Source organism: Emys orbicularis, chromosome 21 (genome assembly GCF_028017835.1).
Source record: "Emys orbicularis isolate rEmyOrb1 chromosome 21, rEmyOrb1.hap1, whole genome shotgun sequence".
In the NCBI taxonomy this organism is placed as follows: domain Eukaryota; kingdom Metazoa; phylum Chordata; order Testudines; family Emydidae; genus Emys; species Emys orbicularis.
The window spans coordinates 17,432,710-17,453,393 of record NC_088703.1 but is presented as its reverse complement, the minus strand read 5'-3'; the positions used below and the strand labels follow the sequence as shown (position 1 = coordinate 17,453,393).

The 20,684-nt window shown below is 50.7% G+C and overlaps 1 protein-coding gene across 1 annotated transcript; it reads right to left on the bottom strand.

Annotated features, from left to right (window-relative positions):
- Positions 1 to 98: 98 nt before the first annotated feature.
- LOC135893273 (matrix metalloproteinase-9-like) lies at positions 99 to 16,174 on the bottom strand. The gene is made up of 5 exons (XM_065421075.1): positions 16,108 to 16,174; positions 11,717 to 11,869; positions 10,133 to 10,285; positions 6,320 to 6,466; positions 99 to 253 (listed from the first exon to the last, which is right to left on the bottom strand). The coding sequence occupies exons 1-5, from the start codon at positions 16,172 to 16,174 to the stop codon at positions 99 to 101; spliced, it is 675 nt and encodes a 224-aa protein (XP_065277147.1).
- Positions 16,175 to 20,684: the final 4,510 nt, after the last annotated feature.

Genomic DNA, 20,684 nt, shown 5'->3' with positions numbered 1-20,684 from the left:
CCTGGGTTTTTATCCAGGAGCTCCCTCCGTCGAAGTGGTGTCGTGGGACATCAACGGCTCTGGCACTGCCCGTCTCTTCAGCTCCTCCTTCTCCCTCCTCAGTCAGGACAGAAAACCCACTGGTGGTCCGTGCAGTAGCTGTCAGTGGTGGCACACCAGAACCTCCCGAAGAGATTGTCAAACTTGGTACAAGCAGAGAAGCATTTGCCCTTGTAGGTGAAAGGGAAAACACACGCTTCTCCATTGTCGTAATCTGCGAGAGACAGAAACACTGACTGGTACCATGGCCAGTGGGACATTTCAACTCAGCTAGGAAAGGAATCAGAGGGTTTTTCTGCTAAGGACATGTTCTGTTCATTGGCTGTGAAGGAGCTGTGCTGGGGGAGAGTTTATTTTATCCCTCCTGCTTCAATTTCAACTGCCATCATTAGGTTTCAGAGTCAATTGCCCTTTAGATGGATGGGGCAGTGCCCCTCCCCCTTCAGAGCCATGGTTCCAGGCTCTCTTCAGACGCAGGCAAGCAGCACTGTACTGCTGACACTCGGGTCCCCTTTTTAAATGAGAGCTGAGAGTCCGGAGCACAGTTCTGCGGCGGCGGGATCTTGGATCCAGGAGGCCCTGCTAAGAACTCAGCCACAGAACGCAAAGTCACAGACCGGAGCCGGGGCAAATGGGCTCTCTCCTTCATTGGACTCTTAATGCTTTAGAAGCTCAGCACCTTGCACATCATCACCTACATCCTGTGCCTGGCAAATATCTCCGGCATGGTCGCGGTTGGTCAGTTTCCCTGGGTCACCTCCGCGCATCATTCGCCCTCCACCACGCAGCGTGGCTAGTGGCTCCCCACGGCGCAGTGCACAGAGACACGGGCTGACATAACTTAAAAAACCCAACCCCTGAGTATCCCGACATTCCCCAGTCTGTGAAGATGAGGGGTCTTCCCCTGCCTCGCCCTCCAGCTGGAATTGCTTTAGCAATTCCACCCCCCACCCCAGTCCTCTCTCCCACACCCTCCGCTCCGGTCTCTCTTCCAAAATGCAGGCAGTGTAGTCGTTCCCCAAGGAGGCTGCAGCCGTTGGGTCTACAGGCAGGAAGTTTTCGCAGGCAGAGATAGGAAGGCTTGGACCAGCCTAGGGTGGGAGATTCAAAAGTGCCTCCATGACTGAGCAGCAGAATCCCAGGGAAAGTCACCCTCCCAATCAGTACAAACTCTCAGAAACGTCCCTAAAATACCTCCCACCAAACGTGTAGCTCCTACACGACACACAGGGCTGGGAGGAGAGGTTCTGTCAGCATGAATTTGGGGTGAAAAACACCTTTCCCTTTCTGGAATAATAATAGCTGTACATTATTTATTGGGGTATTACAGTAGCACTAGGCACCCCCATCATAGCCAGGACCCCATTGTGCTAGGTGCTGTACATTACTGAGCAGGTGTATTATAGTAGTACTGGGAGTCCCACTCCTGGCCCAGGACCCCATTGTGCTAGGCACTGTACATTATATATTAGGGTGTAACACTGACCCACCCAAGGGTGTTGGCAGTGGGGATCAAACCTGGGATCTTCTACCACATGAGCTGAAAGACACCTGTCTTTTAGCCAAGGCAATAGCAGGCTCATCATTCTGTAGGGGGCCTAGCCACCACTAGAGGGGGATAGAGCGCCACTCCGAGCAAGCAGAGCCTCACAAGGGGTATTACAGTAGCACTGGGAGCCCCCGTCATGGCCCAGCACCCCACTGTGCTAGGCACTGTAAGAACATAAGAACATAAGAACATAAGAAAGGCCGTACTGGGTCAGACCAAAGGTCCATCTAGCCCAGTATCTGTCTACCGACAGTGGCCAATGCCAGGTGCCCCAGAGGGAGTGAACCTAACAGGCAATGATCAAGTGATCTCTCTCCTGCCATCCATCTCCATCCTCTGACGAACAGAGGCTAGGGACACCATTCTTACCCATCCTGGCTAATAGCCATTTATGGACTTAGCCACCATGAATTTATCCAGTCCCCTTTTAAACATTGTTATAGTCCTAGCCTTCACAACCTCCTCAGGTAAGGAGTTCCACAAGTTGACTGTGCGCTGCGTGAAGAAGAACTTCCTTTTATTTGTTTTAAACCTGCTGCCTATTAATTTCTTTTGGTGACCCCTAGTTCTTGTATTATGGGAATAAGTAAATAACTTTTCCTTATCCACTTTCTCAACATCACTCATGATTTTATATACCTCTATCATGTCCCCCCTTAGTCTTCTCTTTTCCAAACTGAAGAGTCCTAGCCTCTTTAATCTTTCCTCATATGGGACCCTCTCTAAACCCTTAATCATTTTAGTTGCTCTTTTCTGAACCTTTTCTAGTGCTAGAATATCTTTTTTGAGGTGAGGAGACCACATCTGTACACAGTATTCGAGATGTGGGCGAACCATGGATTTATATAAGGGCAATAATATATTCTCAGTCTTATTCTCTATCCCCTTTTTAATGATTCCTAACATCCTGTTTGCTTTTTTGACCGCCTCTGCACACTGCGTGGACATCTTTAGAGAACTATCCACGATGACGCCAAGATCTTTTTCCTGACTCGTTGTAGCTAAATTAGCCCCCATCATGTTGTATGTATAGTTGGGGTTATTTTTTCCAATGTGCATTACTTTACATTTATCCACATTAAATTTCATTTGCCATTTTGTTGCCCAATCACTTAGTTTTGTGAGATCTTTTTGAAGTTCTTCACAATCTGCTTTGGTCTTAACTATCTTGAGTAGTTTAGTATCATCTGCAAACTTTGCCACCTCACTGTTTACCCCTTTCTCCAGATCATTTATGAATAAATTGAATAGGATAGGTCCTAGGACTGACCCTTGGGGAACACCACTAGTTACCCCTCTCCATTCTGAGAATTTACCATTAATTCCTACCCTTTGTTCCCTGTCCTTTAACCAGTTCTCAATCCATGAAAGGACCTTCCCTTTTATCCCATGACAGCTTAATTTACGTAAGAGCCTTTGGTGAGGGACCTTGTCAAAGGCTTTCTGGAAATCTAAGTACACTATGTCCACCGGATCCCCCTTGTCCACATGTTTGTTGACCCCTTCAAAGAACTCTAATAGATTAGTAAGACACGATTTCCCTTTACAGAAACCATGTTGACTATTGCTCAAGAGTTTATGTTTTTCTATGTGTCTGACAATTTTGTTCTTTACTATTGTTTCAACTAATTTGCCCGGTACCGACGTTAGACTTACCGGTCTGTAATTGCCGGGATCACCCCTAGAGCCCTTTTTAAATATTGGCGTTACATTAGCTAACTTCCAGTCATTGGGTACCGAAGCCGATTTAAAGGACAGGTTACAAACCTTAGTTAATAGTTCCGCAACTTCACATTTGAGTTCTTTCAGAACTCTTGGGTGAATGCCATCTGGTCCCGGTGACTTGTTAATGTTGAGTTTATCAATTAATTCCAAAACCTCCTCTAGTGATACTTCAATCTGTGACAGTTCCTCAGATTTGTCACCTACAAAAGCCAGCTCAGGTTTGGGAATCTCCCTAACATCCTCAGCCGTGAAGACTGAAGCAAAGAATCCATTTAGTTTCTCCGCAATGACTTTATCATCTTTAAGCGCTCCTTTTGTATTTTCATCGTCAAGGGGCCCCACTGGTTGTTTAGCAGGCTTCCTGCTTCTGATGTACTTAAAAAACATTTTGTTATTACCTTTGGAGTTTTTGGCTAGCCGTTCTTCAAACTCCTCTTTGGCTTTTCTTATTACACTCTTGCACTTAAGTTGGCAGTGTTTGTGCTCCTTTCTATTTGCCTCACTAGGATTTGACTTCCACTTTTTAAAGGAAGTCTTTTTATCTCTCACTGCTTCTTTTACATGGTTGTTAAGCCACGGTGGCTCTTTTTTAGTTCTTTTACTGTTTTTCTTAATTTGGGGTATACATTGAAGTTGAGCCTCTATTATGGTGTCTTTAAAAAGGGCCCACGCAACTTGCAGGGATTTCACTTTAGTCACTGTACCTTTTAACTTTTGTCTAACTAACCCCCTCATTTTTGTATAGTTCCCCATTTTGAAATTAAAGGCCACAGTGTTGGGCAGTTGAGGTGTTCTTCCCACCACAGGGATGTTGAATGCTATTGTATTATGGTCACTATTTCCAAGCGGTCCCGCTATAGTTACCTCTTGGACCAGCTCCTGCGCTCCACTCAGGATTAAATCTAGAGTCGCCTCTCCCCTTGTGGGTTCCCGTACCAGCTGCTCCATGAAGCAGTCATTTAAAGTATCGAGAAATTTTATCTCTGCATTTCGTCCTGAAGTGAAATGTTCCCAGTCAATATGGGGATAATTGAAATCCCCCACTATTATTGGGTTCTTAATTTTGATAGCCTCTCTAATTTCCCTTAGCATTTCATCATCACTATTACTGTCCTGGTCAGGTGGTCGATAATAGATCCCTAATGTTATATTTTTACTAGAGCATGAAATTTCTATCCATAGAGACTCTATGGAACCTGTGGATTCGCTTAAGATTTTTACTTCATTTGAATCTACACTTTCTTTAACATATAGTGCCACTCCTCCCCCTGCACGGCCTGTTCTGTCCTTCCGATATATTTTGTACCCCGGAATGATTGTGTCCCATTGATTGCTCTCAGTCCACCAGGTTTCTGTGATGCCTATTATATCTATATCCTCCTTTATCACAAGGCACTCTAGTTCACCCATCTTATTATTTAGACTTCTGGCATTTGTGTACAAGCACTTTAAAAACTTGTCCCTGTTTATTAGCCTGCCTTTTTCTGATGTGCCAGATTCTTTTTTATGTGGCTGTTTATCATCTGATCCGGCCCTTACATTATACTTTTCAGTCCTCTGCTCCTGACTATAACCTGGAGATTCTCTATCATCAGACTCTCCCCTAAGAGAAGTCTGTGTCCGATCCACACGCTCCTCTGCAGCAGTCGGCTTTCCCCCATCTCCTAGTTTAAAAACTGCTCTACAACCTTTTTAATGTTTAGTGCCAGCAGTCTTACATTACATATTATATTAGGTACATTATATATTAGGTGTATTACGGTAGCACTGGGAGCCCCAGTCATGGCCTAGCACCCCACTGTGCTAGGCACTGTACATTATATATTAGGTGTATTACGGTAGCACTGGGAGCCCCAGTCATGGCCCAGCACCCCACTGTACTAGGCACTGTACATTATATATTAGGTGTATTACGGTAGCACTGGGAGCCCCAGTCATGGCCCAGCACCCCACTGTGCTGCACAGACACAGATGTGGCCAAGTCTAACCCATGTGGACGAAGCCTTTATGGAGCCCTAGATTTGAAGGCCAGAAGGGGCCGTTGGCCCAGATCCACAGAGGGACGTGGGCACCTAAACCCCAGCATTAGGTGTCACTGCGCCCGTCCCCCCTCCCCCCGCAGCTGCCTCCTGCCCGCATAGGCACCTGGCCTCGCTCGCCGCCAGCGTCTGCACTGTGAAGGCTGCCCAGGCGCTCCCGGCAGCCTCTGGGCCTGCACATGCCGTCTCCCTCCAGGCGCCCGGCTGTCTGTCCCCCCCTGCCCCCAGTGGGAGATGGGCCAGCCCCAGGTCGATTTGCCCTCAGGCCCGATCCGCTGGGTGTGCTGGGCCCCATTCAGAGCCCAGCTGGGGAAGGCAGTGGGGGGTGTCTCCCTCATAATGTTTAGCCCTGGGTTTCAAGCGCTCACCTGGGACGTGGGAGACCCGGGTCCAATCCCCCCTCTGTGTGAGCGAGAATGGACTAAACCAGGGGGGAGGAGGGCTGTGTAGCCTTGTGGTTAGAGCACCCCCAGGGGAGACTCAGGGTCCGGTCCCCCGCTGCAATGGCATTTTATTTCCAGTCTGAATTTGTTTAACTTCAACGTCCAGCCTCTGGCTCTGCCTTTTTCTGCTAGTCTCCAAGGGCCTTATTTCTCAATATTTTAATGCTGTCTTATAGCACACGTCATCGCAGCACGTGTCCTCTCTCGTTCCCGCCCCGCGTGCACGTGTGTGTGTTTTCGGGAGATGAGTGTGTGGCATTGTGAGAGCACCATTGTGTCACTGGCCCGAGCCAGTGCAGATTTTTGCACATGAAGGAGCAGTGGCAAGAGGGAGGGCGACCGATCAATCGTTAAATCAAACGCTCCTAGGAGGGAATTAACTGGCGTCTCAGAAAAGTTTGCCCAGCGGATTTGGAGCTGGGTCGTTCCCTTGCAGCGAGTGGGGGCTGTTTCCCTGGCCGAGCCGAATGGCCGCTGTGCTGCACAGGGGAAGGGTGTAAGAGGCGAAGCCTGCCAGGACTCACCCGTCACGCTGCAGTATCTCCACCTGCTGTCTGTGTCGTAGCTCATGGTGGTCGCGCACCAGCGCAACCTGCTTCTAGTCCCATCCCAGGTGCAGGCCGAGTACGATTTCCCCTTGTAAATAAAGGGGAAGGCACAGGGGGGAGAGACTGAGATGGAAAGTGAAACGGGGAGAGACAAATTACAACCACGAGTGATATAAATGGGCACCGTGCCACTGGAGTCAATGGATCAGATCCCCAAGTGGTGTAATTCTGCCTTGCTTCACTGGAGTCACTAGGTCAGAATCCCCAGCAGGTGTAAATTGACCTGGCTTCATTTGAATTAAAAGGCCAGATTCCGAGCTGCTGTAAATCGGCACAGATCTGCTGAAGCCGCGGAGCGATGCCAATTTACACCAGTGGTGAATCTGGCCCTAAGTAGGAGAGGGGAAAAGCAGCTAGTAGTCAGCTACACCGGCATGGACAGGGGGGGTCTTTGTTCCCACTTAGGAACTGGTCTGATGTCCAAATTCACCCCTGTTTTTTATGTGCTTGCTCTGATCTGGGTTGTTATTGCAGATTATTTACACTAGAAATGCTAAGGGATATAACTGCATCTTGGAACAAGGGACCAGAACCTGATCCTAGTTACTCCAGAGTCGATTTGGAGTCATGCCAATGACTGCAGCTGGAATCAGCCTCAGACCCTCATCTCAGGATTTAATATTAGAATGACCCTTACTGAGAGCGGGGCCCCATTGTGCCAGGCACTGCACAGACCTCAACCGAGATCAGGGCCACACTGTGCCGGATGCTGCATGGACCCTAACTGAGATCAGGGCCACACTGTGCCGGATGCTGCATGGACCCTAACTGAGATCAGGGCCCCACTGTGCCGGATGCTGCATGGACTCCAGCCGAGATCGGGGCCCCACTGTGCCGGGTGCTGCACGGACCCTAACTGAGATCAGGGCCCCACTTTGCCGGGTGCTGCACAGACCCCAGCCGAGATTGGGGCCCCATTGTGCCAGTGGAAAAACATGGGATGCCTCAGAGAGATTAAAATCAAAACAGATGAGATAGACAAGGCATGGGAGGGGAAACTGAGGCACGGGGTGGTGACGTGACTGACCCAGGGTTACAGAGGAAGTCGTGGATTGGTCAGAGCTGAACCCCAGGTGTCCTGACCCCCGGGCCAGAGCCCTAGTCCCCGCTGCACAAGCAGGGATGGAGACTGACAATTAAAAGTAACAAGCCCCGAGGATCCTGATGCTCTCCAGTCTCTGAAGATCTGAGCTTTCCCCCTGCCCTGATGCTAGAATTGCGTTAGCAGCAGCTGGGCTGATTGTCGCTCTCTCTGTTTCCCCTCCTCTCTTTTTTTCTGTCTCTTTTTTCTCATTCACATGTATTTTCCCAGCCTTTGTTTTCCATCCTCCATCCTGTTTTCTCTCCCTCCCCCTCCCGTGTCTCCTGCAGCCCCGCTCTCTCTTCCCAAACGCAGCCGTTGCATTGGTTCCCCAGGGACGCTGCTGGAGTTGGTCTAATGGCCAGAAGGTTTCCCGGGCAGAGATAGGAAGGATCGGACCTGGCTGGGAGATTCAGCAGCATCTCCGTGAGCAGCACAAGTCCCAGGGGAAGTCACCCGCTCCTGAACATTACACACTCCTTGAAACTTTGCGAAACTACCACCCACCGGATGTGTGGCAGGGAGATACCCAACGCTGGGGTGGGATGTGTGGGTGGGGTTTTGTCAGCATGGATTCAGGATGAAAAGCACTAACTCCTGCCTCTTCTTTCTGGACTAATGTGGCCAAATCAAATTTGTGTGGCTGAAACCTTTATAGATTCGTAGATGTTAAGGCCAGAAGAGACCATTCTGGTCAGCTACTCGGCCCTCCTGTATAACACAGTGGTTTCTGCATCCAGCCAGTAGCTTATAGTTGAGCTGGAGAAGATCTTTGAGAAAGACGCCCAGTCTCCAGATAAAGACACCTAGAGAGTCTCCATCATGTGGCAAGTTGTTCCAGTGATTAATTATCCATCCTGAAAAACATTTTATAAACCTCCTTTCCGGTCGCAATTTGCGTAGCTTCAGCTGCCTGCCAGCAGATCTGGCTAAACCTTGGCATGCTAGATTACAGAGCCGTATTTCTGAATACCTTGATACCTGTGACACCACCACGCATTCCCTGCCCCATCTCATTGCTTCTCTGTGTGTGTCTGAACGGTATGGAATTGTGGGAGCTTCATTGTCTGATTGTGCTGAGTGGGAGCGACAGATATTCATGCAAATGGAGAGAGGGAGAGAAGGTGAATGATCCTTAAACCCAACGCTGCTCAGAGAGGATTAACTGGTGCCCCGGGAAAGCTTGGCCAATGGATTTGAAGCTGGGGCTGTTTCCTTGCAGCGAGCAGGGCTGTTTCCCTGGCATTATCACGGTGCACAATGATGGCTGTGCCCTGCAGGGGGAGGGAGCAGGAGGTGCAGACAGTGGGGCTGGCAAACCAGCTCAGGAGAAAGTTAACAGGCTGATTCACATGTGTGTAATTCTTAAAGGCAGGCCAAGAGGCACTGTGGTGTAATCCAGCCCATTCACTTGTGTGATAAGAATCAAGAGTAGACGCTAATTGCATTTGTCTGTATTCCCCGACTTCCTGTGTAACTTACCCTGATGTCACTCAGCAGTTACCTCTACGTTATGTATGCAATGTACACTCAATCACCATTAGATCAAAAGGCCTGCATTTATCAGTTAGATGAAGTTTACTAGAATGAGGATGTTATTGTCTTTCAGTGGTTCTCAGCCTGCGGTCTGTGGTTCGCTTGCGGCCCACTCAGCACACAGCTGTGGCCCATGTGACAACCTCAGGGCCATACAGGTGGTATACATATTGTGTGGTTGCAGTACACATAACCCACAGAGAGTTGCATATGAGGCCCGCAATGGTAAGTAGGTTGAGAACCTCTGTCTTGGTCTATCTGAAACATGTGATTTACATTGAAAACCCACCTGCAAACCAGCGTTGTCGTTTGAATGGCTGCATGAATTGGATTGAACACTAGCAAGGGTCATGGCATTGACCAGTGGGAACCCAAGTTGTCTGTATTGCTGCCTTCTTCATCAAAGCCAGTTCCCATGTGGGGGTGATGACGGTCGGCTTGCTGGCCTGCTTCAGCTATAAAAGGGAAGCCCTGGGCACCATCCTGCCATCACAGCCCACCTACATCGGGAGAGTTTGAGCCACTGGAGTGAGATCCCCCAATAATCATTTTGGGCTGCCCTGCAAGATGCATGGAGGGACTCTAAGAGACGTACTGGGAATTAGCAGACGTTACATCTCTGCTGACAGCTGGACTCCTCTATTCTGATCCCACTGCCATGTGTTTTATTGGTTTTTAACCTTTTAATAACTCTCATTTCTTTTTCTTAATTTATAAATCTTGAGTTAGTTTACTAAGGGTTGGCTGCCTGTGTTGTTCTTGGTGAGATCCTGACGTATCCAGTGAGCTGTGGTAAGTGACTGACCCCTTGGGGTTAGAAGAACCTATTGTATGGTGTTTGGGGTTTTAATAACCTTACACCATAAAGTCCAGCTTGCCTGGGTGATAAACAGGGGCTGGAATGTCAAGGGGATTGTCTGTATTCTGTGGTAAAACTAGCTTAGTGATCCAGGCATGCTCTGTTATTCCTGGCTTGGTGAATCTAATGAGAGACTAGCCCACCAGTCTGGGGGTGTCTGCCCCGTTCTCTGGCGATCTGTCCTGATCTGGCGATCTGGGCATTCTCAGCTGCGACCCGCTCTAGTTAGCACGGCACAGACACAAGGACTCACCCTTCCGGGTGCAGAACTTCCATTTGCCATCCTCGTCGTAGTCGCTGGTGGTCGCACACCAGAGTCGCCTGTCGGTGCTTCCGTCCCTGGTGCAGGCCCAGTACGATTTCCCCTTGTGCTTAAAGAGGAAGGGGCAGGGCAGAGAGTCTGGACCTGAGAGTGAAACGGGGAGAGAGCAGGGAAAGGCAAGTGATGATCAGAAATGGTGTCAATCAGCCCCGCTCCACTGGAGCAAATGGGGCCAGATCCAAGTTGGCGTAAAGCAGCGCAGATCCAGTGAAACCCACGGAGTGATGCCAATTTACACCAGCTGAGGATCTGGCCCTAGGTAACATGGGGGTGGGGGAAGGAACCAGCTCGATCCCCAGAGACAGCTACATTGCCACTCACAGGGAGTTCTCCATTCTCATTTAAGAATTGATCTGACCCCCAACTCCCCTCTGTCCTGTGCCAGCTGGCTTTGATCGGGTTTGTTAGCGCAGATTATCTACCCCAGGGATTTAACTGCAGCTCGGCACAAGGGGCCAGAAGCTGAGCGCAGTGACTCTAGAATCAGTTTGCAGACACCCCTGACTGCAATGGAGTCAGACCCACATTGTCATCTCAGGATTTATTATTACTATCCTCCCTCTCCCCCCACACGGGGCTGACAATGGCTTTTTGGTTCACTGGCAGTTCTGAAAATGTTTTGCAAAAGTTTCATTTTGGGTTGAACCCAAACCAACGTGTTTCAGATTTTTCGGCAGCCTGAAAAAAGTGGAAAAAGCGAATGGGAATGAAATAACGAGAGCACGGCCTCGAGTCTCCCACAGCCTCGGCAAGAGTCATTCTTGGGAGCTAGACGCAAAATCGTGAATAGTTTTAGGTCAGCTGACGCTGCTTTTTTTCAGCAACTAAACTGTCCACCAGGAAACCCACTGTGCCAGGCGCTGCCCAGACCCACAGGGAGAGACAGTCAATGCCTCAGAGAGCTCACAGTCAAAATAGCTGAGTGAGACAGACAAAGGGTGGGAGGGGAAATGGAGGCACAAGGTGGGGAGGTGACTTACCCAGGCTTACAAGGAAGTCATTGAGTCAGTTGACCCGAGTTCTGAGACTTGCTGCTGCAGGGTTTTGTGTTTTTGTTTGTTTTTGCTGGGTAGACGTACCCACAGCGTCTTAGGTGTCCCATTCTCCAAATAATTTAGGCATTGCAAAGCCGACTGAGGTGCGAGACTAAATCTCTTCCAAAGGGATTTAGGCACTTAGTAGACCAAAATCACATTGTCAATGTCAAAATGCTTTTTGGAAATGACATTTAGGATCTTAAATCAGTTGGCTTTGGAACACTGAGGTAACAATTGCTAAATACCTTTGAATACCCGGGCCTTAGTTGCCTGGGGCTAAATTTTCAAAGGTCTTCAGGCTCACAGAGGCAGGGGCGTTTCCCAAGGCACCTCGCTCCAGCTGGAAGTTATGGTCTCAGAAAAGCCTGGCCAGTGGATTTGGAGCCGGGACGTTTCCTTGCAGCGAGTGGGATGGCTTCCCTGGCGTTAGGGCCCAGCGGAACAAACGGAGCGAGAAGCGAAGGCAGCTAGGCCTCACCCATGGGAGAGCAGAACCTCCACCAGCCGTCCTTGGTGTAGCTGCCGGTGGTTGCACACCAGAGCTTCTTGTCCCTTCGTACATCCGTGGTGCATGAGGAGTACGATCTCCCCTTGTAAATAAAGGGGATGGTGCAGTGGGGGGAGGCTGAGCCTGTGAGGGAAGCAGAGAGATAGAGGAACAGACAAACGAGACTCTGCTCTCATGAAGGCTCAGACCAGCTTTCTGTCTACAGCTTGACTCTAATTATTCTAAAATCCGCACGATTACTCAGATTGCCTTGAAACTTGGTGTGTCTCATGAGGGCAGGGGGTTCGGCTTCTGATCCATATTTGGTCCCATTCGATCAAGGGGTCCCCAAGTTACAGCCCCTCTGAAAAAAACAGCTTGGCTTAAAGTTGACTTTTTTGGCAACTTTTTTTTTTTTTTTTTTTGCATGAGATGAAGAGATGAAGCCGGGGCTCAGACCATCACACTGGGGCCTCAGCCGTTTGAGGCTCACTCCCAACCGAGGGCACGGCACCCTCTGGGGAGAAATCTAATTCTAGTGTCATTAGCCAAAGTTTGGGTCTCCAGTTAGTCGCGTGCTGAGCAGTTTTAAGGCTCATGCACGGAACACTTTGCACTGTGCGTGATTAGGTCAGCATGGACTATAGCAGCCACTGGATCTGTGCAACACAGAATTAGCACCATGAGTTCAAACCCAACCCGAGGCAGAAATCGGAAATTAAACAAGGAGCCATCTTGCTACGCAAGGCCTCTGCCACAGTGGAAATGAAATCTGACCACAGCTGAATATCCAGGTAGTGCTGAATGGAGTTTTGAACAGAGAATAAATTACAGGTGCAAATCCCCACTGAGAGGGGAGGGTGATTAGGGGTGGAAGAGTAAGTTGGAATAAGGAAGGATTTGGGGGGGCAGCAAGGGGAGTGGGGATTGTGGGTGGGGGGTCAGGTGGAGTGGGGCACTGGGAAGTGGACATGGTTTGAGGGACTGGAGGAGAATAGGTGCTGTCAGCCCCACATTCTCCGTCCCATGTGTGTGTCAGGATCTGGAGGTGGGGTCTGATTCCCCTCTCCCTACCTTTGTGCATGTGCTTGGATGTGGGGAGCCCCTGTCCCCCTGGGGGGGGTCTGAGCCCCACTCCCTGCACCCCATTTGTGTTGCAGGCTCTGGAGGGCTAGTGCCTCCTTTTCCTCCTTGCTCATGTGAGCAGGTTCTGGGTGATTTGCCCTTCTTGGGGTGTCTGAGCTCCTCTCCTTGCCCCCCCCCATGAAGAGCAGTGTGTGGGGGAGCCCCACCCCTCTGTATGGGGAGCCAAGAACAGCCACCCTAGTATCATGCCCCGAGAACACACAGCTGACCCGGGGGTGAGGAGCTGAGGATGGGTGTGCTCAGTGCATCTCACAGGCTTTCTAGGACTGGGGTGGGGGAGGGGGACCACCCATGGAGATGAAGAGAGTGTCTCAGGGCTCTGGTATCCAGAGTGTCTCAGGGCTCTGGTATCTGGTGTTCACCTCCAGGGGGCGTTCTCCTTCCTCTGACAACACCTCACCATGCTGAATGGGTCACGTCACTCCCATGCCTCCAGGCTGACCCCAGGCTGGGGATCTGCAGAGAGCAAAGCAGTTGCTGCTAGTTAATTTCATCAGTATCGTAGTGCAGCGCCACTGCACCAGCCCTGCCCCGGTGATGCCGGAGATGTTTTTCTGTTTAAAGGTTTTTTTCCCTAAGTGTTGCAAAATCCACATGCACATCCAGATTGTCCAGAACTTTGCCCTGCCTCCGGGGGGCGTGGGGCAAGGCTAGAGAGACAAATCTGAGGTCATTTGAGCAAGAAGTTCCTGAGACATCGTCCCAAACAGCTTGTCTTAAAGTTCACAGATTCTCCCAGCATTTTGGGAGGCACACCTGGCTTCCCAAATACAAATGGTTTAATGGGACGGGGGGAGGGGGCTGAACTGGAACTGCTGGCATAAAGCGTCTGTAACTACCATGTAATAAAACTGTTGCCTTCTTGGGACATGGATCACATCGGAGATTTCTCTTACTGGCTCTATTAGCAGTTACAGGTTCCAACTGTTTTAAAGCATGATTGTTATCCTCCGACTGCTACCATAATGTGTACAGAGGATGGGGGGGGGGTATATAGGAATCACTGTGCCTCACAGCAGCAGTGTGACCTAGTGGAAAGAACAGCACACTGGGACTCAGAAAGCCTGGGATGCTGTCACTGGCCTGCTGAATGATCCTGTGCCTCAGTTTCCCCATCGTAACTAGGTGAATAATGATGTTTCCCCTGATTGAGAGCTACAACTGAAAAGTACTCTGTAAGAGCTCGGCGTTGTCATTGCCTGTCCGCAGGGGTGTCTGAACTGCCTACATGATAATTACACCAACCCATGGGACCACTAGCTCCAATCAACAACTTTTCTCTTTCTGGTCCAAAAGCTGGGAAATCAAATAGCAAAAAGTTTTTTTAACGCAGAGTTAAGGTTGTCCAGCGACAGTTCATGCCCTTTCAGGACGTCAAATTCAGCAAAACTCAAACTGGTGAGCACCAGGCAGCACGGAGGGAAGTGAAGCGCCCACGCCACCTAAACTCTGCCCTCTTGCAGCGATGCCCCAGTGAGTCTGCACCACGTCCTCACCTGGCACTGACCAGCAGTTCCCTACACACAAACCCTTCGCCTGCGCCACAGAAAGACAACCACAGCTGTTGAATGTGACAGCTCCTTCCACCCTTTGCAGCCCCTTTAACCTTGGTTACACGAGACCATCACTCTACATTCACTTACCCGCCACCCTCCTCTCCCACCTCACTGCTGACAGTCCCCATGGCAAGGAGCCCCTGCATCTGCCTAGTGGCACAGCTGACCCCAGTGGGTCCCCAACTTCTTTGCCATTTAATTATTATACACTGGGGGCAGGGGGAATCGATGCCCTGGGAGGAAAGCGATGACCGCTTGAGTGGGTTAGTGGAGATGGTGCTAGACTTGGAGGCTAGCAACCTGCGTTCTAATACCATTGCTGACCTTGGGCAAGGTTGTGCCTCAGTTTCCCCATATGACAAATCTGTTATTTACCCTCCCTACATAAAAGGTTTAAAGCTGTGGAGGAGAGTCTATTGAACAGTCAGAGAGGCCAGGTGGGTGAGGTAACATCTCTTATTGACCCAGCTTCTGCTGGTCAGAGAGATGAGCTATCAAGCTGCACAGGTTGGACCTGAAGATGAGGGCCATGTAAACTCCAAAGTGTGTCTCTCTCACCAGCAGAGGCTGGTCCAATAAAATCTGTTACCGCCCCTACCTCATCTCTCCAATTTTCTGGGACCGACACGGTTACGACATTGATGTATAGTACAGTGAGCAGCTGTTACTCTCCGCTTCCCCTGCTCTCCATTTGGGGGGTGGTGCAGAGGCAGCTGCCTCACCCACTGAGCTGCCCTTGGGTGTCCAAGCTACACACCCATTAGCTATTGCCTGTACTTTATGTTGCACTCCCCCAGCCCTGCGCAGGGACCCTGTATCTGCCCCCCGGATGCTCTGCAGCTGAGTTTGGGACACGCTCAGCTATTTGCAGCAGATCAGTAAATCAGAGCAGAAGTTTTTCCACAAGAAGGAAAAGCTTCCGGACGATTCCCCTATACATTCATAGAATCATAGAATCATAGAATATCAGGGTTGGAAGGGACCTCAGGAGGTCATCTAGTCCAACCCCCCTGCTCAAAGCAGGATCAATCCCCAACTAAATCATCCCAGCCAGGGCTTTGTCAAGCCTGACCTTAAAAACCTCTAAGGAAGGACATTCCACCACCTCCCTAGGTAACCATTCCAGTGCTTCACCACCCTCCTAGTGAAAAAGTTTTTCCTAATATCCAACCTAAACCTCCCCCACTGCAACTTGAGACCATTACTCCTTGTTCTGTCATCTACTACCACTGAGAACAGTCTAGATCCATCTTTTTTGGAACCCCCTTTCAGGTAGTTAAAAGTAGCTATCAAATCCCCCCTCATTCTTCTCTTCTGCAGACTAAACAATCCCAGTTCCCTCAGCCTCTCCTCATAAGTCATGTGCTCCAGCCCCCTAATAGTTTTTGTTGCCCTCCGCTGGACTCTTTCCAATTTTTCCATATCCTTCTTGTAGTGTGGGGCCCAAAACTGGACACAGTACTCCAGATGAGGCCTCACCAATGTCGAATAGAGGGGAATGATCACGTCCCTCGATCTGCTGGCAATGCCCCTACTTATACAGCCCAAAATGCTGTTAGCCTTCTTGGCAACAAGGGCACACTGTTGACTCATTCATTCTCCCACAACCCCCTCCCAGGGGAACAGTTAGATCGGGGTCCTGGAGGGCACAGCCTGGGGCTACCTGGGGGAAGGCGTTACCTGGGGCTGCCACGCACAGGGCCAGGGCGACCGAGCCCCAAGCCAGGAGCCTCCCGCTGGATGGCATCTCCCTGGCTCACGCTGGGCGGCCCTTGGAGTCGCTCTCTCCTTATGGAATCGCCAGGTGGGCCCCTTCCAGAGCCACCTGCTAACAGCTGCCCGGCTGCACATTGTTTCTGTCCCACCCGGAGTGTGGGGAGAGGCAAATCCCCCTCTCCCAGCCCTGAGGCTGGTGCCTGGCCCCTGCCTTTGATAAACTGCCCCGCTCCAGCTGTGCCCCATTGACCCACTCAATGGGCCAGGGCCCAGCTGGTGGCACCAGCCCAGACTCAGCTACATGCTCAGATTCTTGTAACTTTGTAGGCGCCGAGCTGGGGAAAGTGCGTGCGCGGGGGTGGGGGGGTAATGAAGAGGGATGGGTGTGGGGGGTGCTCGAGCAACACTCATGGTGTGGGGGTCAGTGCAGGGTGGGGTCTCTTCCCCCTGGGCCAACCTTTACCCCATCAGGCCGCGCTCTGGCACCAGGACCCTTATTCAGAGGAACGGACCATCCCAGCACCACTGGGTTCTGAAAATCCCAGTTCAACGGCTGCAGCTTTGCCCAGGAACTGGGTTTTGAAAAGTGCTGTTTTTCTACAATCCCTCAGTGAACTGTCCTCAAAGGGCCTTTGCTCCGGGGGTCCCAACGCGCTGATGGAGCAGAGACAGAAGTGGAGAAGCTGGGCCCTTTCCCCTCCCTCCCCTACTGATACCCGCATCGCTCCACAGTTCCTCTCCATCGCTGCTGCACCAGGCCAAGGGCGGGGGCTCCAGGCTCCCCCACCCCTGGATGGAAAGGGGGGTCAGAGCAGTGTGGGGTGTGTGTAGGGAGGGGGTCAGAGCAGTGCAGTGGGGAATGGGGGGAAGGCTTTAGCTCGTTGCCACCTACCCACACCTGTGTCCCCCCACTTGTGAGCCCCCAAAAAGTGCCCCCTGCTGACTCCACATCAGTCCCTGCCCTGCTCCTGCATCCTCCCCCAGCTCCTGGACCTGTGGGGCCCTGGATGACCCTGCCCCTGGGTGGGGCGCAGGCTGGGGGGGAGGAGGAGCGGGCTGGGCTGGACAGGCAGAGACAGGAGATGAGGAGATGGTGCTGCAGCAGCGAAGGGACTCGCATGCAGCCAGGACCTGCTAAACCCGGGGTGACCCTCACAGAGCAGGCAGAGGCCAGGGCAGGCTAGAGCTGGGGTGAGGGATCTGGGGAAGTCGTGGGGTGATTTGCAAGAAAACCATGGAAATGAACTGCCCAGAGTGAAGGGTGCCCGGAGCGGCCTCGTGCCCACGCAGAATGTCGAGCTCAGCGACACTCAGACTCTGCAGCCCAGGGAATTCAGCGCTGAGGGCCACACCGCCCCACAACACCAGCGTCCGGCTCTCACAGGGGCTACAGAGCACACAGGGGAGGGAGCACACGCCTCCGTCTAACACCTTCGCTTTGCCAAGTCAGAGCATGGATTTGGGGCAGGCGCAGCGACCAGGAGCTGCCTCCAGCTGCCGACACACCCGAGCCTGCTCCACGCAGCCCGGCCCTGACTGGCCCAGCATCCCCTGGGCCCTGAGGGTTCCCACGGAGGCGCTGCCATCACTCCGCCCTGGAGGGGGCAGGGCCATGCGCCGGCCTGCGGACGGGCCCTCTGGCAAGGCATGATTTACCCCATCACCCTGTTGCCGGCACAGAGTGCCCGAGGACAGCAACAGCGGGGTCCGTTGTCCGGTGTGCTTCACGCCAATGAACACCCCAGGGTGGAGAAGCAATCAAAGTTTATTTGAGATCTCAAAGTGGTGCAAGGAGACAGGCACGTCTCAAATCAAGCACACCAACATAAGCGGCCTTTGTCTTTTTATACAGTTTGCAGCTAAGCCTTTCCCTTCTTCCCCCATCCTTTCTCACCCCCCCCCACATTCCCACCTCTCCCCCTTTCTCCCTCTGGCTACATTACACGACCTTGGCTGTTTTCAGAGTAGCAGCCGTGTTAGTCTGTATCCGCAAAAATAACAGGAGTACTTGTGGCACCTTAGAGACTAACAAATTTATTAGAGCATAAGCTTTCGTGGGCTACAACCCACTTCTTCGGATGCATAAAGAGTGAACCATATATTGAGGAGATATATATACACACACATACAGAGAGCATGAACAGGTGGGAGTTGTCTTACCAACTCTGAGAGGCCAATTAAGTAAGAGAAAAAAAACTTTTGAAGTGATAATCAAGATGGTTCAGTACAGACAGTTTGATAAGAAGCAAGTGTGAAAATACTTACAAGGGGAGATAGATTCAATGTTTGTAATGGCTCAGCCATTCCCAATCCCTATTTAGCCCTGAGTTGATTGTGTCTAGTTTGCATATCAATTCCAGCTCAGCAGTCTCTCGTTGGAGTCTGTTTTTGAAGTTTTTCTGTTTTAAGATAGCCACCCGCAGGTCTGTCAAAGAATGGCCAGACAGGTTAAAGTGTTCTCCCACTGGTTTTTGAGTATTATGATTCCTGATGTCAGATTTGTGTCCATTAATTCTTTTGCGTAGAGACTGTCCGGTTTGGCCAATGTACATGGCAGAGGGGCATTGCTGGCACATGATGGCATATATCACATTGGTAGATGTGCAGGTGAACGAGCCACTGATGGTATAGCTGATGTGATTAGGCCCTATGATGGTGTCACTTGAATAGATATGTGGACAGAGTTGGCATCGGGCTTTGTTACAAGGATAGGTTCCTGGGTCAGTGTTTTTGTTCAGTGATGTGTGGTTGCTGGTGAGTATTTGCTTTAGGTTGGGGGGTTGTCTGTAAGCGAGGACAGGTCTGTCTCCCAAGATCTGTGAGAGTAAAGGATCATCTTTCAGGATAGGTTGTAGATCTCTGATGATGCGCTGGAGAGGTTTTAGTTGGGGGCTGAAGGTGACAGCTAGTGGTGTTCTGTTATTTTCTTTGTTGGCCCTGTCTTGTAGGAGGTGACTTCTGGGTACTCGTCTGGCTCTGTCAATCTGTTTTTTCACTTCAGCAGGTGGGTATTGTAGTTTTAAGAATGCTTGATAGAGATCTTGTAGGTGCTTGTCTCTATCTGAGGGATTGGAGCAAATGCGGTTATATCTTAGAGCTTGGCTGTAGACAATGGATCGTGTGGTGTGTCCTGGATGGAAGCTGGAGGCATGTAGGTAAGTGTAGCGGTCAGTAGGTTTCCGGTACAGGGTGGTATTTATGTGACCATCGCTTATTAGCACAGTAGTGTCCAGGAAATGGACCGCTTGTGTGGATTGATCTAGGCTGAGGTTGATGGTGGGATGGAAATTATTGAAATCATGGTGGAATTCCTCAAGGGCTTCTTTTCCATGGGTCCAGATGATGAAGATGTCATCAATGTAGCGCAAGTAAAGTAGGGGCGTTAGGGGACGAGAGCTAAGGAAGCGTTGTTCTAAGTCAGCCATAAAAATGTTGGCATACTGCGGGGCCATGCGGGTACCCATAGCAGTGCCGCTGACTTGAAGGTATATATTGTCCCCAAATGTGAAATAGTTGTGGGTGAGGACAAAGTCACAGAGTTCAGCCACTAGGTTAGCTGTGACATTATCGGGGATACTGTTCCCGATAGCTTGTAGTCCATCTGTGTGTGGAATATTGGTGTAGAGGGCTTCTACGTCCATAGTGGCCAGGATGGTGTTTTCTGGAAGATCACCGATGGATTCTAGTTTCCTCAGGAAGTCAGTAGTACCTTGGCTGTGCAGCTTGTTCTCACTGTTTCTTTCTGCAAGTAATCTTGTCCCTCAGCTAGAAGCATGTAGGTTTCCCTTATCACTACTGCTTCCCAGCTGCTGGCCTGTGAGGTTAGTAAAGTTTAACATGCAGGGGCTTTGATTCACTTTGGCCTAGAGCGGGGGGGCTTCATTGACTCTCGGGTCTTCCAACCCCCCGAGTTACCTAGGGTGATGCCTAGTGACACCAACAACTCCCTCCTTTGAGAATACTCAACAAGCTTTTGGCTGAGTTTTCTCATATTCTGTGGACAAGATATGATTGAGTGCCATGGAGCTGGGGTTATTAATGAGAGGGTATGCCGGGATTTCTGGGGAACGGGGGGCACAAAGCCTACGGAGGAGCATCTTAAAACAAGCAATCAGGAGGAGAGTGACCAGGCACAGTACCACACCTGTGAGGAGACACACAAGGCCACCCCCCAGTCCTCCTAGGTCGGGCAACCAACTCCAAAGGGAATCGAAAACTGTGGGTTCCCTTTCCTGGGCCTTAGCATACCCAGCAGTTAGAGAGGTTAAACTCTTGGGCAAAGCAAACCGTCAGGGCCTTATACGTATTTGTTTCTAAGTTTTTAGGGATTCCTCTCCATCCCGCATGTGCCTGGGGGGAAACGGGAGTCAATGAGAGGAGTGCCCCTATGGCAAAGAGTAACACAGTGGCAGACCCTGGACCTGATTCCATTTTGGGCAGGTGACCCTGGGGTCTAACAATTACAATTCCCCAAATACCCACAAAATAACAATTACCAATAGCAGGCAGACTAAAAACAAAAGGGACCAGGCCACCAGGTT

What these genes read in the sequence shown, in the direction of transcription:
- LOC135893273 (XM_065421075.1), bottom strand. Translation starts at nt 16,174, where the DNA reads ATGCCATCCAGCGGGAGGCTCCTGGCTTGGGGCTCGGTCGCCCTGGCC. An exon ending in GAGGTTCTGCTCTCCCATGG is followed by an intron (nt 10,286 to 11,716) that starts GTGAGGCCTAGC and finishes TTTCACTCTCAG; the next exon opens with GTCCAGACTCTCTGCCCTGC. An exon ending in GAAGTTCTGCACCCGGAAGG is followed by an intron (nt 6,467 to 10,132) that starts GTGAGTCCTTGT and finishes TTTCCATCTCAG; the next exon opens with TCTCTCCCCCCTGTGCCTTC.